This window comes from Vicia villosa, linkage group LG7, assembly GCF_029867415.1.
Source record: "Vicia villosa cultivar HV-30 ecotype Madison, WI linkage group LG7, Vvil1.0, whole genome shotgun sequence".
In the NCBI taxonomy this organism is placed as follows: Eukaryota; Viridiplantae; Streptophyta; class Magnoliopsida; order Fabales; family Fabaceae; genus Vicia; species Vicia villosa.
Genome location: NC_081186.1, coordinates 43505745 through 43524299, shown reverse-complemented (window position 1 = coordinate 43524299; position 18555 = coordinate 43505745). Strand labels below are relative to the sequence as shown.

Here is an 18555-nt window from a genome sequence, read left to right as displayed (position 1 = left end):
AGGGGGTGGACTGGAGTAGTTTAGTTAACAACGAACCACGATAAAAATCATTGTGCAAATTGTTTTTATCTTACAAGTTTTAAAGCCACACTTATTCAAACCCCCCCTTTCTAAGTGTTTTTCTATCCTTCAATTGGCATCAGAGCGCCGGTTCTAAGGTGCAAGCACTTAACCGTGTTTAGAAAAGATTCAGGAAGAGAAAAATGCTTAAATCAAGATGGCTGGTGAAGATCCAACTCACACATCTACATCTGGCTCTGCTGAGCAACATAATGGAAATGATAACAATGGTTATACTATACCACCAGTATTTGATGGTGAAAACTTTGAATACTGGAAAGATAAACTTGAAAGTTACTTTCTTGGTCTAGATGGTGACTTATGGGATCTTCTGATGGATGGTTACAAACATCCAGTGAAAGCTAGTGGTGTAAAGCTCACAAGACAAGAGATGAATGATGATCAAAAGATGCTATTCAAAATCATCATAAATGTATGACTGTTTTGCTTAATGCTATCTCTCATGCTGAGTATGAGAAGATATCTAACAGGGAAACTGCCTATGATATATATGAGTCATTAAAAATGACCCATGAGGGAAATGCCCAAGTCAAGGAGACTAAAGCTCTCGCCTTGATCCAGAAATATGAAGCCTTCAAGATGGAGGATGATGAAAATATTGAGAAGATGTTCTCAAGATTTCAAACGCTAACTGCTGGATTAAGAATTCTGGACAAAGGCTACACCAAGGCTGATCATGTAAAGAAGATCATCAGAAGCTTGCCCAGAAGATGGGGTCCAATGGTGACTGCATTCAAGATAGCAAAAAATCTGAATGAAGTCTCTTTGGAAGAGCTAATCAGTTCCCTGAGAAGCCATGAGATAGAGCTGGATGCAAATGAACCTCAGAAGAAAGGTAAGTCTATTGCATTAAAATCTAGTTATAAAAAATGCACTAACGCTCTTCAGGCTGAAGAAGAAGATTCTGTAGAATCAGAATCAGAAGAAGAAGATGAACTGTCCATGATCTCTAGAAGGGTAAACCAACTCTGGAAGAGCAAGCAAAGGAAGTTCAAGAACTTCTGAAGTTCAAAGAAGCCTGAAAGAGGAGAATCTTCTGGAAGCAGAAGATCTGAAAAGAAGAAGGTCATCTGCTACGAATGCAATGAGCCTGGACACTTCAAGAATGAATGTCCAAAACATCAGAAGGAGAATCCCAAGAAGAAGTTTCATAAGAAGAAAGGTCTTATGGCAACATGGGATGATTCAGAATCAGAATCAGAATCAGACTCTGAAGGCGAGCAGGCAAACCTTGCACTGATGGCCACAGTGGATGATGGAGCAGAATCTACATCAGAATTAGATTCTGAAGAGGTATTTTCTGAACTATCTAGAGAAGAATTAGTTTCCAGTTTAACTGAACTTCTGGAACTCAAGGCTCATCTTAGCATCAAATACAAAAAGCTGAAAAAGCTAATTGAATCTGAAACTAAGAAGCTGGAAGTGGAAAATTCTGAACTGAAGGAAAAAGTTTTAAAATTATCCGAGGATATTGGATCTCCTTCTGAATCAGAAAAATCCATTCCTAGTCTCAATCATATTCTGAAAGAATATGACTCGAGCTTCAGAAAGTTTTTATCTAGAAGTATTGGCAGAAGTCATTTTGCTTCTATGATATATGGAGTTTTTGGAAACAAAAGGATTGGTGTTGGCTATAAGGGTGATACCCCACACAAATTTGAACCTGTAGATGATTTGAAAATCACATACAAGCCATTGTATGATCAGTTCAAATATGGCCACTCACATGATATTATGCTCACTTCACATGCCAAAAGCTTTCACGCTACACACACCAAGAAGCATGTGACACAACCTAGAAAATATCATGCTGCCAAACCAAAAGAATATCATGTTGTTCCTCCTATTGCTTATTATGCTAAACCCAAGTTCAATCAGAACTTGAGGAAAACTAACAAGAAAGGACCCAAGAAATTGTGGGTACCTAAGGAGAAGATAATTTTTGTTGCAGATATCCTTGGGAGCAAAGAAGACAAAGCACAAAATGTCATGGTACCTGGACTCTGGGTGCTCACGACACATGACGGGAAGAAGGTCTATGTTCCAAGACCTGGTGCTTAAGTTTGGTGGAGAAGTCAAGTTTGGAGGAGATCAGAAGGGCAAGATAATTGGCTTTGGAACCATAAGTATTGGTAACTCTCCTTCCATAACTAATGTACTTCTTGTAGAAGGATTAACGCATAACTTATTGTCCATAAGTCAATTAAGTGACAATGGTTATGACATAATCTTCAATCAAAAGTCTTGCAAGGCTGTAAGTCAGAAGGATGGCTCAATCCTATTTACAGGCAAGAGAAAGAACAACATTTATAAGATTGATCTTTCTGATCTTGAGAAGCAGAAGGTGACTTGCCTTATGTCTGTTTCTGAAGAGCAATGGGTCTGGCACAAAAGATTAGGACATGTTAGTTTGAGAAAGATTTCAAATGCTAACTGCTGGATTAAGAGTTCTTGACAAGGGATACACCAAGGCTGATCATGTCAAAAAGATCATCAGGAGCTTGCCAAGAAGATGGGGTCCTATGGCGACTGCTTTCAAAATTGCCAAGAATCTGAATGAAGTTTCTCTTGAAGAATTGATCAGTGCTATGAGGAGTCATGAAATAGAGCTGGATGCTAATGAACCTCAGAAGAAAGGTAAGTCTATTGCATTAAAATCTAATTATAAAAAATGCACTAACGCTTTTCAGGCAGAAGAACAAGATTCTGAAGAATCAGAATCAGAAGAGGAAGATGAACTGTCCATGATCTCGAGAAGTGTAAACCAACTCTGGAAAAGCAAGCATAGGAAGTTCAGGAACTTCAGAAGTTCTAAGAAGGTTGAAAAAGGAGAATCTTCTAGAAGGAGAAGATCTGACAAGAAGAAGGTCACATGCTATGAATGCAATGAGCCTGGTCACTACAAGAATGAGTGTCCAAAACTTCAAAAGGAGAATCCCAAGAAGAAGTTTCATAAGAAGAAAGGTCTTATGGCAACGTGGGATGATTCAGATTCAGAATCAGAATCAGACTCTGAAGGCGAGCAGGCAAAAATTGCACTGATGGCCACAATGGATGATGGATCAGAATCTACATCAGAATCAGATTCTGAAGAGGTATTTTCGGAACTATATAGGGAAGAGTTAGTATCAAATACAAAAAGCTGAAAAAGCTATTTGATTCTGAAACTAAGAAGCTGGAAGTGGAAAATTCTGAACTGAAGGAAAAAGTTTTAAAATTATCCAAAGATATTGGATCTCCTTCTGACTTAGAAAAATCCATTCCTAGTCTCAATCATATTCTGAAAGAATATGACTCGAGTTTTAGAAAGTTCTTATCTAGAAGTATTGGCAGAAGTCATCTTGATTCTATGATATATGGTGTTTCTGGAAACAAAAGGATTGGCGTTGGCTATGAGGTGACACCCCACACAAATTTGAACCTATAGATGATTTGAAAATCACATACAAGCCATTGTATGATCAGTTCAAATATGGCCACTCACATGATATTAGGCTCACTTCACATGCCAAAAGATTTCATGCAACACACACTAAGAAGCATGTGACACAACCTAGAAAATATCATGATGCTAAACCTAAGGAATATCATGTTGTACCTCCTGTTGTTTATTATGCTAAACCCAAGTTCAATCAGAACTTGAGGAAAAATAACAAGAAAGGACCCAAGAAGTTGTGGGTACCTAAGGAGAAGATAATTTCTGTTGCAGATATCCTTGGCAGCAAAGAAGACAAAGCACAACATGTCATGGTACCTGGACTCTGGGTGCTCGCGACACATGACGGGAAGAAGGTCTATGTTCCAAGACCTGGTGCTTAAGTCTGGTGGAGAAGTCAAGTTTGGAGGAGATCAGAAGGGTAAGATAATTGGCTCTGGAACCATAAGTATTGGTAACTCTCCTTCCATATCTAAATGTACTTCTTGTAGAAGGATTAACGCATAACTTATTGTCCATAAGTCAATTAAGTGACAATGGTTATGGCATAATCTTCAATCAAAAGTCTTGCAAGGCTGTAAGTCAGAAGGATGGCTCAATCCTATTTACAGGCAAGAGAAAGAACAACATTTATAAGATTGATCTTTCTGATCTTGAGAAGCAGAAGGTGACTTGCCTTATGTCTGTTTCTGAAGAGCAATGGGTCTGGCACAGAAGATTAGGCCATGCTAGTTTGAGAAAGATTTCTCAGATTAACAAACTAAATTTGGTCAGAGGACTCCCAAATCTGAAATACGAATCAGATGCTCTTTGCGAAGCATGTCAGAAGGGCAAGTTCTCCACACCTGCATTCAAATCTAAGAATGTTGTCTCTTCCTCTAGGCCGTTGGAACTTCTGCACATTGATCTGTTTGGCCCAGTCAAAACAGCATCTGTCAGAGGGAAGAAATATGGATTAGTCATTATAGATGATTATAGCCGCTGGACATGGGTAAAGTTCTTAAAACACAAGGATGAGTCTCATTCAGTGTTCTTTGAATTCTGCACTCAGATTCAATCTAAGAAGGAGTGCAAAATCATAAAGGTCAGAAGTGATCATGGTGGTGAATTTGAGAACAGATTCTTTGAGGAGTTCTTCAAAGAAAATTGCATTGCCCATGATTTTTCTTGTCCTAGAACTCCACAGCAAAATGGAGTTGTAGAGCGAAAGAATAGGACTCTACAAGAAATGGCCAGAACCATGATCAATTAAACCAATATGGCTAAGCACTTATGGGCAGAAGCAATTAATCCTGCATGTTATATTCAGGATAGAATCTCTATAAGACCTATTCTAAATAAGACTCCTTCTGAATTGTGGAAGAACAGAAAGCCCAACATTTCATATTTTCATCCTTTTGGATGTGTTTGTTTTATTCTGAATACTAAAGATCATCTTGGTAAGTTTGATTCTAAGGCACAAAAATGTTTCCTTCTTGGATATTCTGAACGCTCTAAAGGCTACAGAGTATACAATACTGAAACATTGGTTGTAGAAGAATCAATCAATATCAGATTTGATGATAAGCTTGGTCTTGAAAAGCCAAAGCAGTTTGAGAATTTTGCAGATATGGACATTGATATATCAGAAGCTGAAGAACCAAGAAGCAAGGTTTCAGAAGCTGAAAGTCTCAGAAGCAAAGGATCAGAAGATCAAGTTGCTGCATCTTTAGAGAATCTCAGAATTTCTGAAGAGCCAACAGTCAGAAGATCTTCTAGACTCACCTCAACTCACTCAGAAGATGTGATTCTTGGAAAGAAAGATGATCCTGTCAGAACAAGAGCATTCCTTAAGAACAATACAGAATGTCAATTAGGTCTTGTTTCTTTGATCGAGCCAACTTCTGTTGATCAAGCCCTAGAAGATCCAGACTACAAGGAATGATGTATGGGATCTTGTTCCTAGACCAAAAGGATTCAACATCATTGGTACAAAGTGGGTTTTCAGAAACAAGCTTAGTGAGAAGGGAGAAGTGGTAAGAAACAAAGCCAGACTGGTGGCTCAGGTTTATAGTCAGCAAGAAGGTATTGATTATACAGAAACCTTTGCACCAGTGGCCAGCAAGAAGGTATTCAAAAGCTCTCAAACTTCATCATCAACCTCACTACATTGCTATTGTAATATCTTAGTGAGATTAAGCTTAAACTTAAGAGAAAAATCACAGTTGTGATAATAGCTTATTAAGAAGCATTGTAACTCATATAAGAATTTGTTTACATTAATTTTTAAGAACTACAGTGATCAGGTTGTGATCAGAATACTCTAGAAAAACTTAGAGGGTATCTAAGACGTTTGTTCCTAGAGTGATCAGGTTGTGATCAAAATACTCTAGAAGACTTAGAGGTTATCTAAGTGGAAAACCATTGTAATCTTGTGTGATTAGTGGATTAAATCCTCATGTGAGGTAAATCACTCCAAGGGGGTGGACTGGAGTAGTTTAGTTAACAACGAACCAGGATAAAAATCATTGTGCAAATTGTTTTTATCTTACAAGTTTTAAAGCCACACTTATTCAAACCCCCCCCCCCCCCTTTCTAAGTGTTTTTCTATCCTTCAAATACATGGATTGATTCTAAGGAACAAGATTTCCTTGTATTTGGAAACCGACAAGTTGACACGCATACGGTAACCTATGAGTTGTTTTAATGAAGCAACCACATGCATCTTGGCTTGCACCAACAAATTTTACTCTTTCGAGTTCCTTTCCAATGTGTTGTATGCATTGTCTTGAAACAAAATAGTGAAAGTTGGCATAGAATGGAGTGTTATACCGATGCTCAATATTGACAATAGTTTTTTGAAATGACACTATGATTAAACCTAGATGCAACTTCAACATGGTCTTCAGAACATCCCAACATCGGCATAAATCTCCCTGGCTTGTAGTTAACATGTTTTTTAGTCTCCAATGAGCGCACTCCACCCTAAAAACCATAAATGAAAATATATGTTAAATTATGTTTATTAATGTAATAACATCAAACTGACGTTCATGTACCTTTTCATTGTTGTGTTCCCTATATGAGTGACTTTGTTAGTCCAATAAGCAACAAACCTTTCTTTATAAGGTGTCAACCGTGTTTCTCTCACATACTTAACAAATAAAGGAATATCAGCACAAGCAGTCTCAAAGTGCTTCAAGTGTTCAACAAACTCAATTTATCTATTTGAATGCACGATGTTATTCCTTAGATCTATGACATGTTCTTGTCTTTCTGATTTAACATACTCTTTGCATTTCAACTAACGTTTTTTGAAATATAGAATGAACACAACAGATGAGTTGAATTTGGGAACACAACTCCCATGGTATTCATCAATGTAAGTTCTTGGTCCGTCACCATAATATTCGATAACAAATTCTCATAAGAGAAAAACTCTTTGAGCTTCCTCAGTACCCATTTGAAGTTATCCTCCCTTTCATGTTCCAAGGAGGAAAATCCAACTAAAACGTCTACTTTGTTAACGTAACACCAATAATCTCAAGCAGTGGTAGCTGGTCTTGTATGATCACGATGCATATAATAAAAAATCTACTAATCTAAAATCTTCATTTTTTAATGAGTGGTAGCCATTACCTAATTGTCTTGTATGTATAATCAAAAATCAATATCAAATGAAACATATTCAACAACTTCACTGAATCAGGATGTGTCCAAAAGATATCAACAACAACATTTGAGTCATCACTATTTCTAGCCCAGTACATGTATTTCTCTCTATGAATAAGAATCAACAAATTTTACATTTCTGTTATTAAACCTCTCTTGCTCGTATTGTATGTAGCTCTAGCTTTATATACAACTGAGTAACACTCTATTTACAGTGATTATACTTGCAAATTGAATGTTTTGATAACTTACAGGATCGACTAGATTGATCCTAGGACATGTGTCTAAGTTTTAGTGAATACATACATTCTCTGCAAGTAATGGTGTTTCTCATACGTACATTCTCTGCAAACTCTTTTCTCTACGCTTGTACTTTGAGTATATTGATTATTTTGTATAAAGTGAATACACTGAATCCTAACATTAAGACTCATATTTATACTAATTCGACCCTAACGGTCTTTCTACAAAAACATGTCACGTTCGATGTTTGCATGATCCTTTTGAATAATAAACTTCCACACGTCTTCGGCGGATGACTTGTCCAATTCGAATTCAAGTTCTTTCTCTTTGTGAGTGCAAAGTCTTCGACGCGTTGTATCCAAATGACTTCAATTTTCTTTTAAATCTTGTCAATGAATACGACTATTCGATCCTAATAATTTGGGCTTTTGTTCCATCTTATCCAATCGAATCCCAAAGCACAAAAATACTTTGATTTATTCTTCGACCCAGCTACTGTTGAAATTATCAGTTAACACACTCATGAAGTTTTTTTGGATCTTTTTCTTTCAAAGTAGCAACTATGTACCTTGGAGTCATATTGTACTTCGTCATGTCATTCACAAATTGTCTTTCATGATCTTTTAGATGGACCAATATGTCATGGCCATCTTAATCCTTAGATAGTTTATGATTCTGCAACCCGCACATAACATTCACCTTCCATCCGCCACCACTAGGCTCAAAATTCAGCTTAAAAGGACTTAACTTTCATACTATAAATGTCTTGTGAAGAATTATTGCTTTCAGATGCATTCTTCCTTTTGTAGTTTCCCCCTCTCTCACAATCCATAACCAATTTATCTTTTCTCCCTCATTTCCCATTTGCAGTATCAGAACAAACAATGACAACAATAATACCATGCTTTTTACCAACAAATTGTGCTCATGCTAATACTTCAAATGGAGGCTGAAGTATTTGTCATTTACAACATATAAAGAGTAAAACATTAATATCATAGAGACGGGAAAACATTTAAATTTTGAAATTGTTACATAGAAAACAATTTTTAACAACCAAAAAATTTGATTTTACAATTTAATAAAAGTCAATTTTTTTAATAAATATGATTTATTTCTAAGCAAATAATAGTTAGAACATTTTGTCATTAAAGAAATATGTGGGGATGTTGGATATAAATGGGGAGTGAACAAGTTAAAATTTCCTTGATTAGCCTTCTTATAGACATGAATCAAATATAAATGACTTGCTTGATAAGATTCTGAAGTCTCATTAGAGTCAACATCAAGACTTCAAAATCCTCTCGTCCAAAAAATATTTATGCCCTTGAAACTAACCCATAATTCATATTCCAAATAAAAATGATAGTAATAGTAATGATGAGTGCCTTTAACTAACTATGGTAACAATCAATAAAACTTTACTTATCCAGCAATGGAAAAGACCAAACAAAACAAAAAACTTATCTTGCAAGTTAATCCCAAATAGGCAAACCTTCCTATCCCGCTATAACCAAACTTCTGATCCAACATACCCTTCCATGTGTTAGTTTTTTTGTTTCAATTTTAGCAGCGCACAACAACATATATATGCAATGAACATTGTTTGATGTTGTCAACATTTTTTTCAACAACAATAAAACATTTTATTCTGCTAAGTGGGATATCGCGACGGATTAAAACTTGACAATTTTTTTCTCCCTCAAGCTTTCCACAGTTTCCTTGAGACTGACTTCTAAAGGAATAAACTCGATTCCCAAACTGTTAATCTTTTCCTTGGAAAACTGATACAATGGCATGTATGGCTCATCATCCTCACACCTGATAAAATTATAGACTCCATGTTAGTAAGAAAAAAAAAAAAAAACCATTTAAACCAAAACACAGAAAAAAGAGACAAGATTGTTCCTCAAATTGTGTCTTTACAATTGAACTTACTTGTCTGAAATTTGTAATGTTGGGTACAGATCTTGTAAAATTTTAGCAAGTTCTGAACAGTGTAGCATTCTCTCAGACAAACAATATCTTCCGCTAGCTGAAGTAATCTCATATGCATGAATATGGGCGTTCGCAACATCTTTCACATTCACCCATCCATAGTTTTTATTTCGAAAAGGTAAACCTGCATTCAACAATTCTGCGAGTTGTTCTATTACGCAACAAGATAATTCTTTTCCAAAATAAATAAATGTCACATTACTTACTATGTCACACATTGCAAAAGTTCACTGTTATTAATCAATCAAAGCAACAAACAAATACATTAATCACAAAACAATTATCAATCAAGTTCCAAATACCCCCTAAATAAAAATTACCATTTATTATGTCTAGAATTGGTTGAACACTTTCGTTAACCTCTGGTTGTAAGAGAGGTCCAGCAACCATTGTCGGGTTAATAACAACCATGTCAATCTTGTTTTTATTTACAAATTCCCACCCAGCAGCCTCAGCCAAAGTCTTTGCAAGCATATACCATAACTGATAACACAAACAGAAGTTGGCAAGAAAAAACACATACATCAAAATCGCATGTGCCATCTTCAGGCTTTCATTCTGAATAACTTTTAGAAGAAAAAAAATGTTAACCTGTGATTCCCTACACAATTCTGGATCTGAAAACCATGTCTCGTCAACTATGACTTCGGGGTTCTTCGGCCTTGTGTTAAATAATACTGCAGCTACAGAAGAAGTATAGACAACTCGCTTCACAGATGGTGACTTTGCGCATGATTTAAGAACATTAAGAGTTCCCTTCACTGCAGGATCAATCAACTCAGCCTGGGATAAAGATCAAAAGTTAACAGTGCATATACTAGCAAATGATTTGTTTTGCAAAGATATTAAACAGGTATTATTGGAAGTTGCTAAATAAGTCATCGTGTGAATATTCCTTAAAAAACAGAATGCTTTTTCGACAGAGAGAAAAACTCAAGAAACACATTGACAATAGATAACATCTAAAAAGAATTTTCTAAAATTAGGATTGATATAAATTCTAATAAAAAGCAAACCAGATTCAACTATTTATAAACAATAGAACGGAATGAACCTGAGGGTCGTCTACAACTAAACGTACAGGTGAAGCAGTATGAAAGACACCATCACAACCATCAATAATAGAGTCAAAGGAACCTTGTTCCAAAAGATCAGCCTTAAAGAGCTGCAACCTCTCTTTTGCACCATCAAGTTTAATCAAGTGGTCAACCTTTTTCGGATTACCTGCTCTCACACCAATAAAACTACTTATTCATAAGAGTAACCAAATAACCGAAACAAAAAGAACAAGAATGCTGATGAATTTATATAAAGAGAAAGAAGTTGAAGAAAAAAGAAGCACCGACTTGGATCTCGAACGGTGGCTCTGACGGTGTAACGACGTTGGAGGAGGAACTTGACAATCCATGAAGCAATATAACCAGAAGCACCTGTCACACACACCACCTTCCCTTCCCCACTCATCATCCTTGTTCTCTTTTTCCTTCAAAAACTTTGAACTTCCCTTGAATTTTATGTCAAAAGATGAATATTGATACTTTATATATTGATTTATTCTTCATTTCCTTGATACACTACGTTGAAAGTAGGTGATTCAACTATTATTAATTGCCTTAAACTATGTTGAGAGTAGGAATAATTCTGGTATGATAGCTCAGATGTCAATTTATTATACTTTGGCACATGGTGTATCAATAATTCAGTTTTTTTTTTCTATTTTTTATTTGACTTCAGCACCAACCGAAATTCATAACATAGTTCATTATCTACAAAAGGAAAAAAACACATTTAAAATCCAAAATTGGTGATAAAGTGAAATACAAGATAAGTTTTTTGGTTTCACTAGAGTAGTGTGAAGCCATAAAAGGAAATCTATTTAGTTAGTTTAATTTCCACTTCGGTTATGATTATCAATTATCATCAGTAGATTATTAGTATATGTTATTGCTTATAAAAGCAGATTTTGGAAAAGTTTAAAAATTGATTACTGAAAATCTCGTAATACATTAAGGTTACTAACTGATAGTTCATGTTGAGGAAACTAAATTGATAAGTTGCGGTCTACCTTAGGTATCGTCAGAGGAAAGACAAGGTTTGAGGGAAGGTGGTTGACGGAGACGTCGTTGGTGTATCTGAAACTGAATTCAAGTCTCGCAGAGCAAGAACAGACGAGTAAACGAAGATGCTAGCACCGATGCTATGAAAAATATTTTGTTTGCTTGCACCTATGCGTTTCTATTACTTTGATGGTCCTGACATTAAGTTTTGTGTTCACACTGCATCACATGCTATTCGTGTTGCTACTTAGTTTGTTGGTTTTTGTCAACTTGGTCTGTCCTTATTGGCTTATAAGGATTCAGGAGTACAAGTTTGAGATCAATGGACCCTGGGATGAGGCTAAGCTTTGTTTTGATATTACAGACTGAAATCAGAATATGCTATTCAATGTTGTCACACTCAAATCAACTAGTTTTGATTTTATTGAAGCCTGTAACAGTTAAAGGATGTGGAGAAGAAGACAGCAAAAATTATTGCCAACATCTCTTTCAAGCAATCAACAACCTTCATGGGGAATTTTGGCACATAATTTTCTATTGTAACAGAAATTGCTCAATAAATATGTAATTGAAGTCATATCTTGTTATTGAAATTACTGAAGGGCAAGTAAAATTTGCACAATTTTTGTTTTTTACCAGTTTCTCTTGCCAAGTAATGAGTATCACACTCAAGGTTTTCAAACTCGAGTTGAAACTATCTAAAAACGAAATTGATATCTTCAAAGTCGGACAAAATGAAGTAAAATCAAGTTAAACCCAACTCTATTTTTTACCTGAATTCATCTCCAATTTTATTCTTATTTGACTTCACAAACGATTTAACTCAAAATTTATACTTAAAAATGTGAAACCAAAAACAATAGAAAACCTGAAGGAGCAAATTTTGTGTTGATCAAACATTATTCATGTGTACAAGTTAATCTCTTCTTTTTCCCTGCTACTATTCATGTTGACACTCATCTTCACTCTCAGTTGCATCAACAACTTCATCATAAGTGTTATCAACAACTTCTTCATAAGTGTTAAAAAACCTGGCCATCCTTTCTGAGACAGATTGTAAGCCTTTGTCCAACGATTCTTCGTCTCCCTCATAATCATCACCCCCTTCAAAGATTAAATGAATTCCACATTTTATCAATTCAAACCTCTCATCAAAAGGAGGACTCCTCTTTGTCACACTAACTGTATCAGCATCTTTTAAATCGGATACCAATGCATGGTAATCATGGTACCTTCCCAAGTATATGTGTGGTTCATCTGTCCTTGGCACTCCGGCTATGTATAGCCCTGAACTAAGAGTAAGTTTGCCAGATTTGAGAACATTTGCTTGAACGTCAAACACTCCATGTGTTTGAATATTCTTTTTGTTATGGTTAATTGAGAAAACGACACCTACAACTACACCTGTTAGCTCAAGATTTTTGCGCTTGGAAAAGCCGACAGTTTCTCCCGAAAACCATTCAGGTAACTTAGTTCCTGGCATACTCAAGTTCTGAAAATTTCTCAGTGCAACCTGTCATAAATATAAACAATCAAAGGCTTAGTTCTCATATTTCTTATTTATTGAATTAGGATTTATAGTAAAACAGAAGGAGATAACAACCTTTGAAAGTCTTTTGCGTACTTTGGAGGAACATTCATTGCAACCACTCAGGTACAATCTTCTCAAGGACTTCAAGCATTCAAGACCTGGAATATCCACCACTTCCTCACAGTTTGTGAGTTTCAACTCCTCCAACCTCTCTAAATTTGACATGTTGTGTATACTTTCTAATGCGTAGCAATTGTCAACATTTAGCTCGATCAAGCTTGAAGGAAGTGAGGGGAGAGAAGTCAGCTCCGTGCAATTTGGCAGTGAGAGTTTCTTAAGAGAGGAAAGACCTTTCAAACTGGAAGGAAGGCTGTGGAAATTGTTTTGGCCCAAATCTAAAGTCTCTATTAATGATAGCTTCTCGAATTCATCAGGAATTTTCCCAGATAATCCCCAGGCACGAGCATCGAACTCATATAGCAAGGTCAGATTACAGAAAGAAGACGGTATCACAAAAGAACCATTTTTCTCCACAGATATGGGAACTAAAGTAGGCCTCTTTGCCATTCTAAGTGATCTCAAGTTTGAGAGCATACCGAAGCTTTCAGGCAAGTCTGACATAGCTGTTTCCTCTATCATTAAGTGACTTAGAGATTTCAAGTTTCCAATAGAAGCTGGGAGCTTTTTAAGCATTCTACATTTGTTCAATGTTAAGGTATCAAGATTTTCCAATAATCCAATCGACGTTGGTAATTCTTTAATATTTCCATTGTCTATGTTCAATGTAGTAAGAGATCCTAGGTGGCCAATGGATTCTGGTAATGATTCAAGATTGCTGCAATTTCCAATATCAAGTATCATTAGCTGTTTCATGTCTCCAATTTGCTCTGGAAGATATTTGATAGGTGTTCCGTTTAACTTAAGTTCAGTAATTGAAGCCAAAGTTTTCATTGAGTCAGGCAATTTACTGAGATGTTTACAGTTTCCAACTGATAACATCCTCAGATACGATAAAGAACTAATGGTGGAAGGAAGTTCTTTAATTCCACTGTTGTAAGCCAAAAGTTCTGTCAACGATACGAGATTTCCTATAGAATCAGGCATTACCGTGAGAGATTCACACCCAATCAAACTTAACTTCTCAAGATTTTTCAAGGTTCCTACAGTGTCGGGTAATTCTTGTAAGCCTGATTGATTAAGAGATAATTCTTGCAAAGAACATAACTTTCCAATGCACTTTGGTAGTCTTCTCAAATATGAGCAACGGTCTAAAACAAGTCGTTCGAGTTTGGTCAATCGAAAAATGGACTCAGGCAGCTTAACTATAGCAGTGCCATCAGCCTCAAGTGTTTTCAGCGATATAAGCTTGCCTATGCTTTTTGGTAATGCTTTCAACTTGGTGCAACTAGAAAGAACTAGGATCTCCAGATGTTTCAGCCCACATACATCACTGGGAAGCTGAGTGATGCTTTCACAATGCCGCAAGTTCAAATTACGCAAGGTAGTCAAACCACCAATTGATTCATGAATCCTTTTTAGATTAATGCAGCTATCCAAAATAATTTTCTCTAGCTTGCGACACCTAGATAAATCAGGGATTTCCGCTAGTTGGGAGCAGTGGGAGAGGTTAATGACCATTAGGTTCTCTGGTACCTGCTAAACAATGTGATGTTATGTTATAAGATGTTATACTTGTAGAAGTTATAAGGTTTCAGTCCTTTAAGTACATAGCAAAAAGAAAGAAGGAACATAAACTGCCTTATATATTTTCTGTGTAAAAATCCTAGCGGTGAAACTTACATACATGAAGTGCGGAGAAGCAGGGTACCGTGGGTTTGAACCCATGCCCCAACATAACAAATATCCTCATTTGATAGGATGTGTTGTATTTGTTGCGCATGCAAAAGCCCACTAATATCCTTATTTCAAAAACTGGTTTAACATATGACCCTATTCACTAACAAAAATAATTGTGAAAAAGGTTGCAATCACCAAAGTTTGTGCATTCGTGATTAAATCATGCATAAATAGAAAAAGTTGTACCTTGTGACTTTCCAATCCCCTCAAGCTTTTAATTTTCTCGGCATTTGAAAGATCAAGGACAGCCAGTTCACGTGGCAAAGTGTCCCAAGGAATACATTCCAAAGGACATCCTCGCCATTGTAGCCATTTCAGTTCATCTGGAAGAAACATGCCTCCCAAACTCAAATTATTGATCTGAAGCAATCTCAAGTTAACCATTGTTTCAAAGGATTTTGTATCAAGTGTAACGTCGTTATATTTCTCTGCTTCACGCATTATTAATCTTTTCTCAAAATCTAGTACAACTCCTTGTATGCATCTTGTTCCCTACATAAAAAAACAAAGACGACTGCTGAATATCATAATCTATAAGACAACATCATGCAGCTTAAAGTATCTTTAGAAGCACTTTATATATATCAAACTCTGTATTTTGCAATGTTTCAGAATTTTTTACCTTCGTATTCTTGAAAACGGACATGATTCCAGCACGATCCCACAATCTACTACGCATCCCAGGATCAACATGGTTTTCATCCATAACAATCTGTCTTCCCATGTCTCTAATTTGATCATGCATCAACAAGGTATTGTCATGTCCTATTTTGACTAAGCATTTCTGTACAAGGTTTGTCACAGCTATCTCTCCTTTAAAACCACAACCTCTAAATATATCAATCACATCACACCGCTTCATTCTCATTTGAAGAAATAAACAAGCAATATCAAGGAATATACACTTCTCTTGTTCATCCAACCCATCATAACTTATCTTCAACACATTATGAAGATTCCCAGGCTGAATTGTTCTCAACTTCTCAACAGCATCCTCCCACTCCTCCACCCTCCTCCTCTCACACAAAAAGCAACCAAACACTTCCAAAGCCAATGGCATTCTTCCTGTACGAGATACAATTTTCTTTGAAAATTCCAGAAAACTTGGTGGAGGGTCCTTTTTCCTGAAAGCATGATAACTGAATAACTGTAAAGCTTCTTCATCATACAATTCTTTGACTTCATACAACTTATTGACATGTTTTTCAGGCAAAGCACTTGTATCCCTTGTTGTAATTATGATACAGCTTCCTTCGTAAAACCATTCCTTTTGACCAATCAAAGCATCAAGCTGGTTTACATTATCAACATCATCTAACACTAGCAGAACTCGATTTTCATGAACTATTCTTTTTATTGTAGCAATACCAGCATTGACATCACCGATAGAACTCTGAGTTCCATCTTTAGAAGAAAGATCTTTAATGATATTGCTTTGAAGAGAAAGCAAACCACCCTCTTTAGATGAGGAGTGTCTCACATTTGAAACGAAACATCTCCGTTCAAAACGACCCACGAGACTGTTGAAAAGAGCCTTGGCAAGGGTTGTCTTACCAACACCTCCCATCCCATACAACCCTAAGACCTTGACTGTATTGGATTGAAGTTGTAACAGATTCATCACCTTGTCAACACGTTCATTGAGTCCGACTAGAAACTCAGCCACAACCATTGGAGTATTACTTAACTCCTTCAAAACCCTTTTCACCAAAAGATGTATCAGATTCTCACGCTCGCCTTCATAACTAAGAAACAAAAACAAAAATAAAAGAACATTCCATGAGAGTAGAAATGAGTAAAGATTGTAACAAAATAGGAGTTTATTAGAAAATAGAGAAACCTGTCATTGAAAACAAAGCCAGCAAGCCCACCAAGTTGTTTCATAGAATCTCTCCACTTGGAAACCATATCATTATCAAATCTGTTTTGAAGATCAGTAAAACCTTTTTGAAAAGGCCCCGACTGTTTCCGAACATGAGAAGGATCAACCTGGTAGAAAACGGGAATAACAAGCCTCTTACACTCAAAAATTCTGACAAGCTCATCGAGACACCAATGAGATTCAGCGTACTTTGGAGAGATAATAACAATGGAAGCAGCAGAGTCATCAATGGCTTGAAGAAGAGTGATATCTATGCGATCCCCACGGTCCAAGCCTTCGTCGTCCATGAAAACACGAACACCTGGACTATGGAGAGATTCATATAGTTTTTTGGTGAAGCATTCGCGAGTATCTTCACCTCTGAAGCTCAAAAACACGTCCCAACGAAACCTGAAAGCTCCTCCACCGGAGAAAGAAGAAGAAGAGGACGACATCACCTCTGAAACTCAAATGCACACGAAAAACAGTGAAAAACCAGGGGGTAATAGACATTTGCCCCCCTACCCCCTATTAATTTTTTTTTGGATTACTCCATGTATTTTTAGGGTACCCCTAAGCGTGTAAAAAACAGTGAAAAACCAGGGGATAAATCAAAAAAACAAGGTTACAGGGGGTCCTAAGGGGTTAATCATATAGCTTTTCATATTTCAAGGGGGCAATTCAAAAAAAAAATTAATAGGAGGTAAACCGAATCTCGCCTATATGACAAGGGCCAAATGTCTATTAACCCTTACTTTAATTACTAAAGTTTGTTTACGTGCACAGTTGTTAGGGCTCATACTATAATCGTTGGACAGAGACACCTCTGCTCTACTGTGGCGTGTGGAAAATGGGGCCGGATCCAGTGACTTTAGCATGCATGACTTTGGGTGACTTTAATATTAAAAAAAGATGAGAGAGAGTGTTCAGGAGAGAGATGGAGACAAAGTCAATCGTGAGAGGAGAGAGTGTGAAGGGATTGAAAGTGAGTAGAAAGCAAGAGGAAAGTGAGATGATTTTTTAATTGTTTGTTATGAAATGAAAGTAAAAGAGAAAGTGAAAGGAAAGATATATTTTTCTTCAATGACACGTGTATATATATATATATATATATATATATATATATATATATATATATATATATATATATATATATATATATATATATATATATATATATATATATATATATATATATATATATATATATATATATATATATATATATATATATATATATATATATATAGGGAGCATATCAAGTGAGAGCATTTTTAAATGAGGGATGAGAGGAAGAAATATCAACTGTTGGATTCATCAAGAGAGAATGTTAAGACATTAATGAGGGTATTAATTTCTCTTTCTTGATGAATTCAATGGTTGATATTTCTTCCTCTCATCTCTCATTTAAAAATGCTCTCACTTAACATGTTACCTATATATATATATATATATATATATATATATATATATATATATATATCACTTATTTCTTTAGTATAAAAATAAATTATACATTAGAAAACATGACCATTATATATTTATGGTCAAACTCAGTAAGTAAAAAAAAATATTATAAAGAAACATGATTTTTAAACAAAACATGTAAATGTAATGCAATAGGTAAATAAGGGGAAAAAAAGAGAATTTATGTATTGAACTCTATGGGGTGACTCCCAGCAAAATTCTCAAGTTGTCCCTGCTTCAGAGATGTATCTTCGAAGTTTTTTTTTTTAGATTTTTCCAAACTTCGGAAATGCACTTCCGAAAACGCTAAATGGGGGGGTGCTTTTGGAGATGCATTTTCGAAAACACTTTTTTTCACATTTTTGGGGGTTTT

The 18555-nt window shown here is 35.9% G+C and overlaps 1 protein-coding gene across 7 annotated transcripts; it reads right to left on the bottom strand.

Moving 5' to 3' along the window:
• Nucleotides 1-8523: 8523 nt before the first annotated feature.
• LOC131620487 (phenylacetaldehyde reductase-like) lies at nt 8524-17400 on the bottom strand. Of its 7 annotated transcripts, none has more exons than XM_058891586.1 (7): nt 11475-12393; nt 10756-11175; nt 10491-10633; nt 10001-10192; nt 9730-9892; nt 9350-9548; nt 8524-9232 (listed from the first exon to the last, which is right to left on the bottom strand). In XM_058891586.1, exons 2-7 carry the CDS (start codon nt 10874-10876, stop codon nt 9088-9090), a joined length of 963 nt encoding a protein of 320 aa, XP_058747569.1. In that variant the 5' UTR covers nt 10877-11175; nt 11475-12393; the 3' UTR covers nt 8524-9087. The 7 variants fall into 7 exon arrangements, with proteins under 7 accessions (XP_058747569.1, XP_058747567.1, XP_058747566.1 ...); XM_058891584.1 differs by having other exon boundaries at nt 8539-9232; nt 10464-10633; nt 10756-10913; XM_058891583.1 differs by having other exon boundaries at nt 8541-9232; nt 10464-10633.
• Nucleotides 17401-18555: the final 1155 nt, after the last annotated feature.

What these genes read in the sequence shown, in the direction of transcription:
- LOC131620487 (XM_058891580.1), bottom strand. Translation starts at nt 17,170, where the DNA reads ATGTCGTCCTCTTCTTCTTCTTTCTCCGGTGGAGGAGCTTTCAGGTTT. An exon ending in CCGTTTTCAAGAATACGAAG is followed by an intron (nt 15,347 to 15,476) that starts GTAAAAAATTCT and finishes TTTTTTATGTAG; the next exon opens with GGAACAAGATGCATACAAGG. An exon ending in TACGCAAAAGACTTTCAAAG is followed by an intron (nt 12,980 to 13,069) that starts GTTGTTATCTCC and finishes TATTTATGACAG; the next exon opens with GTTGCACTGAGAAATTTTCA.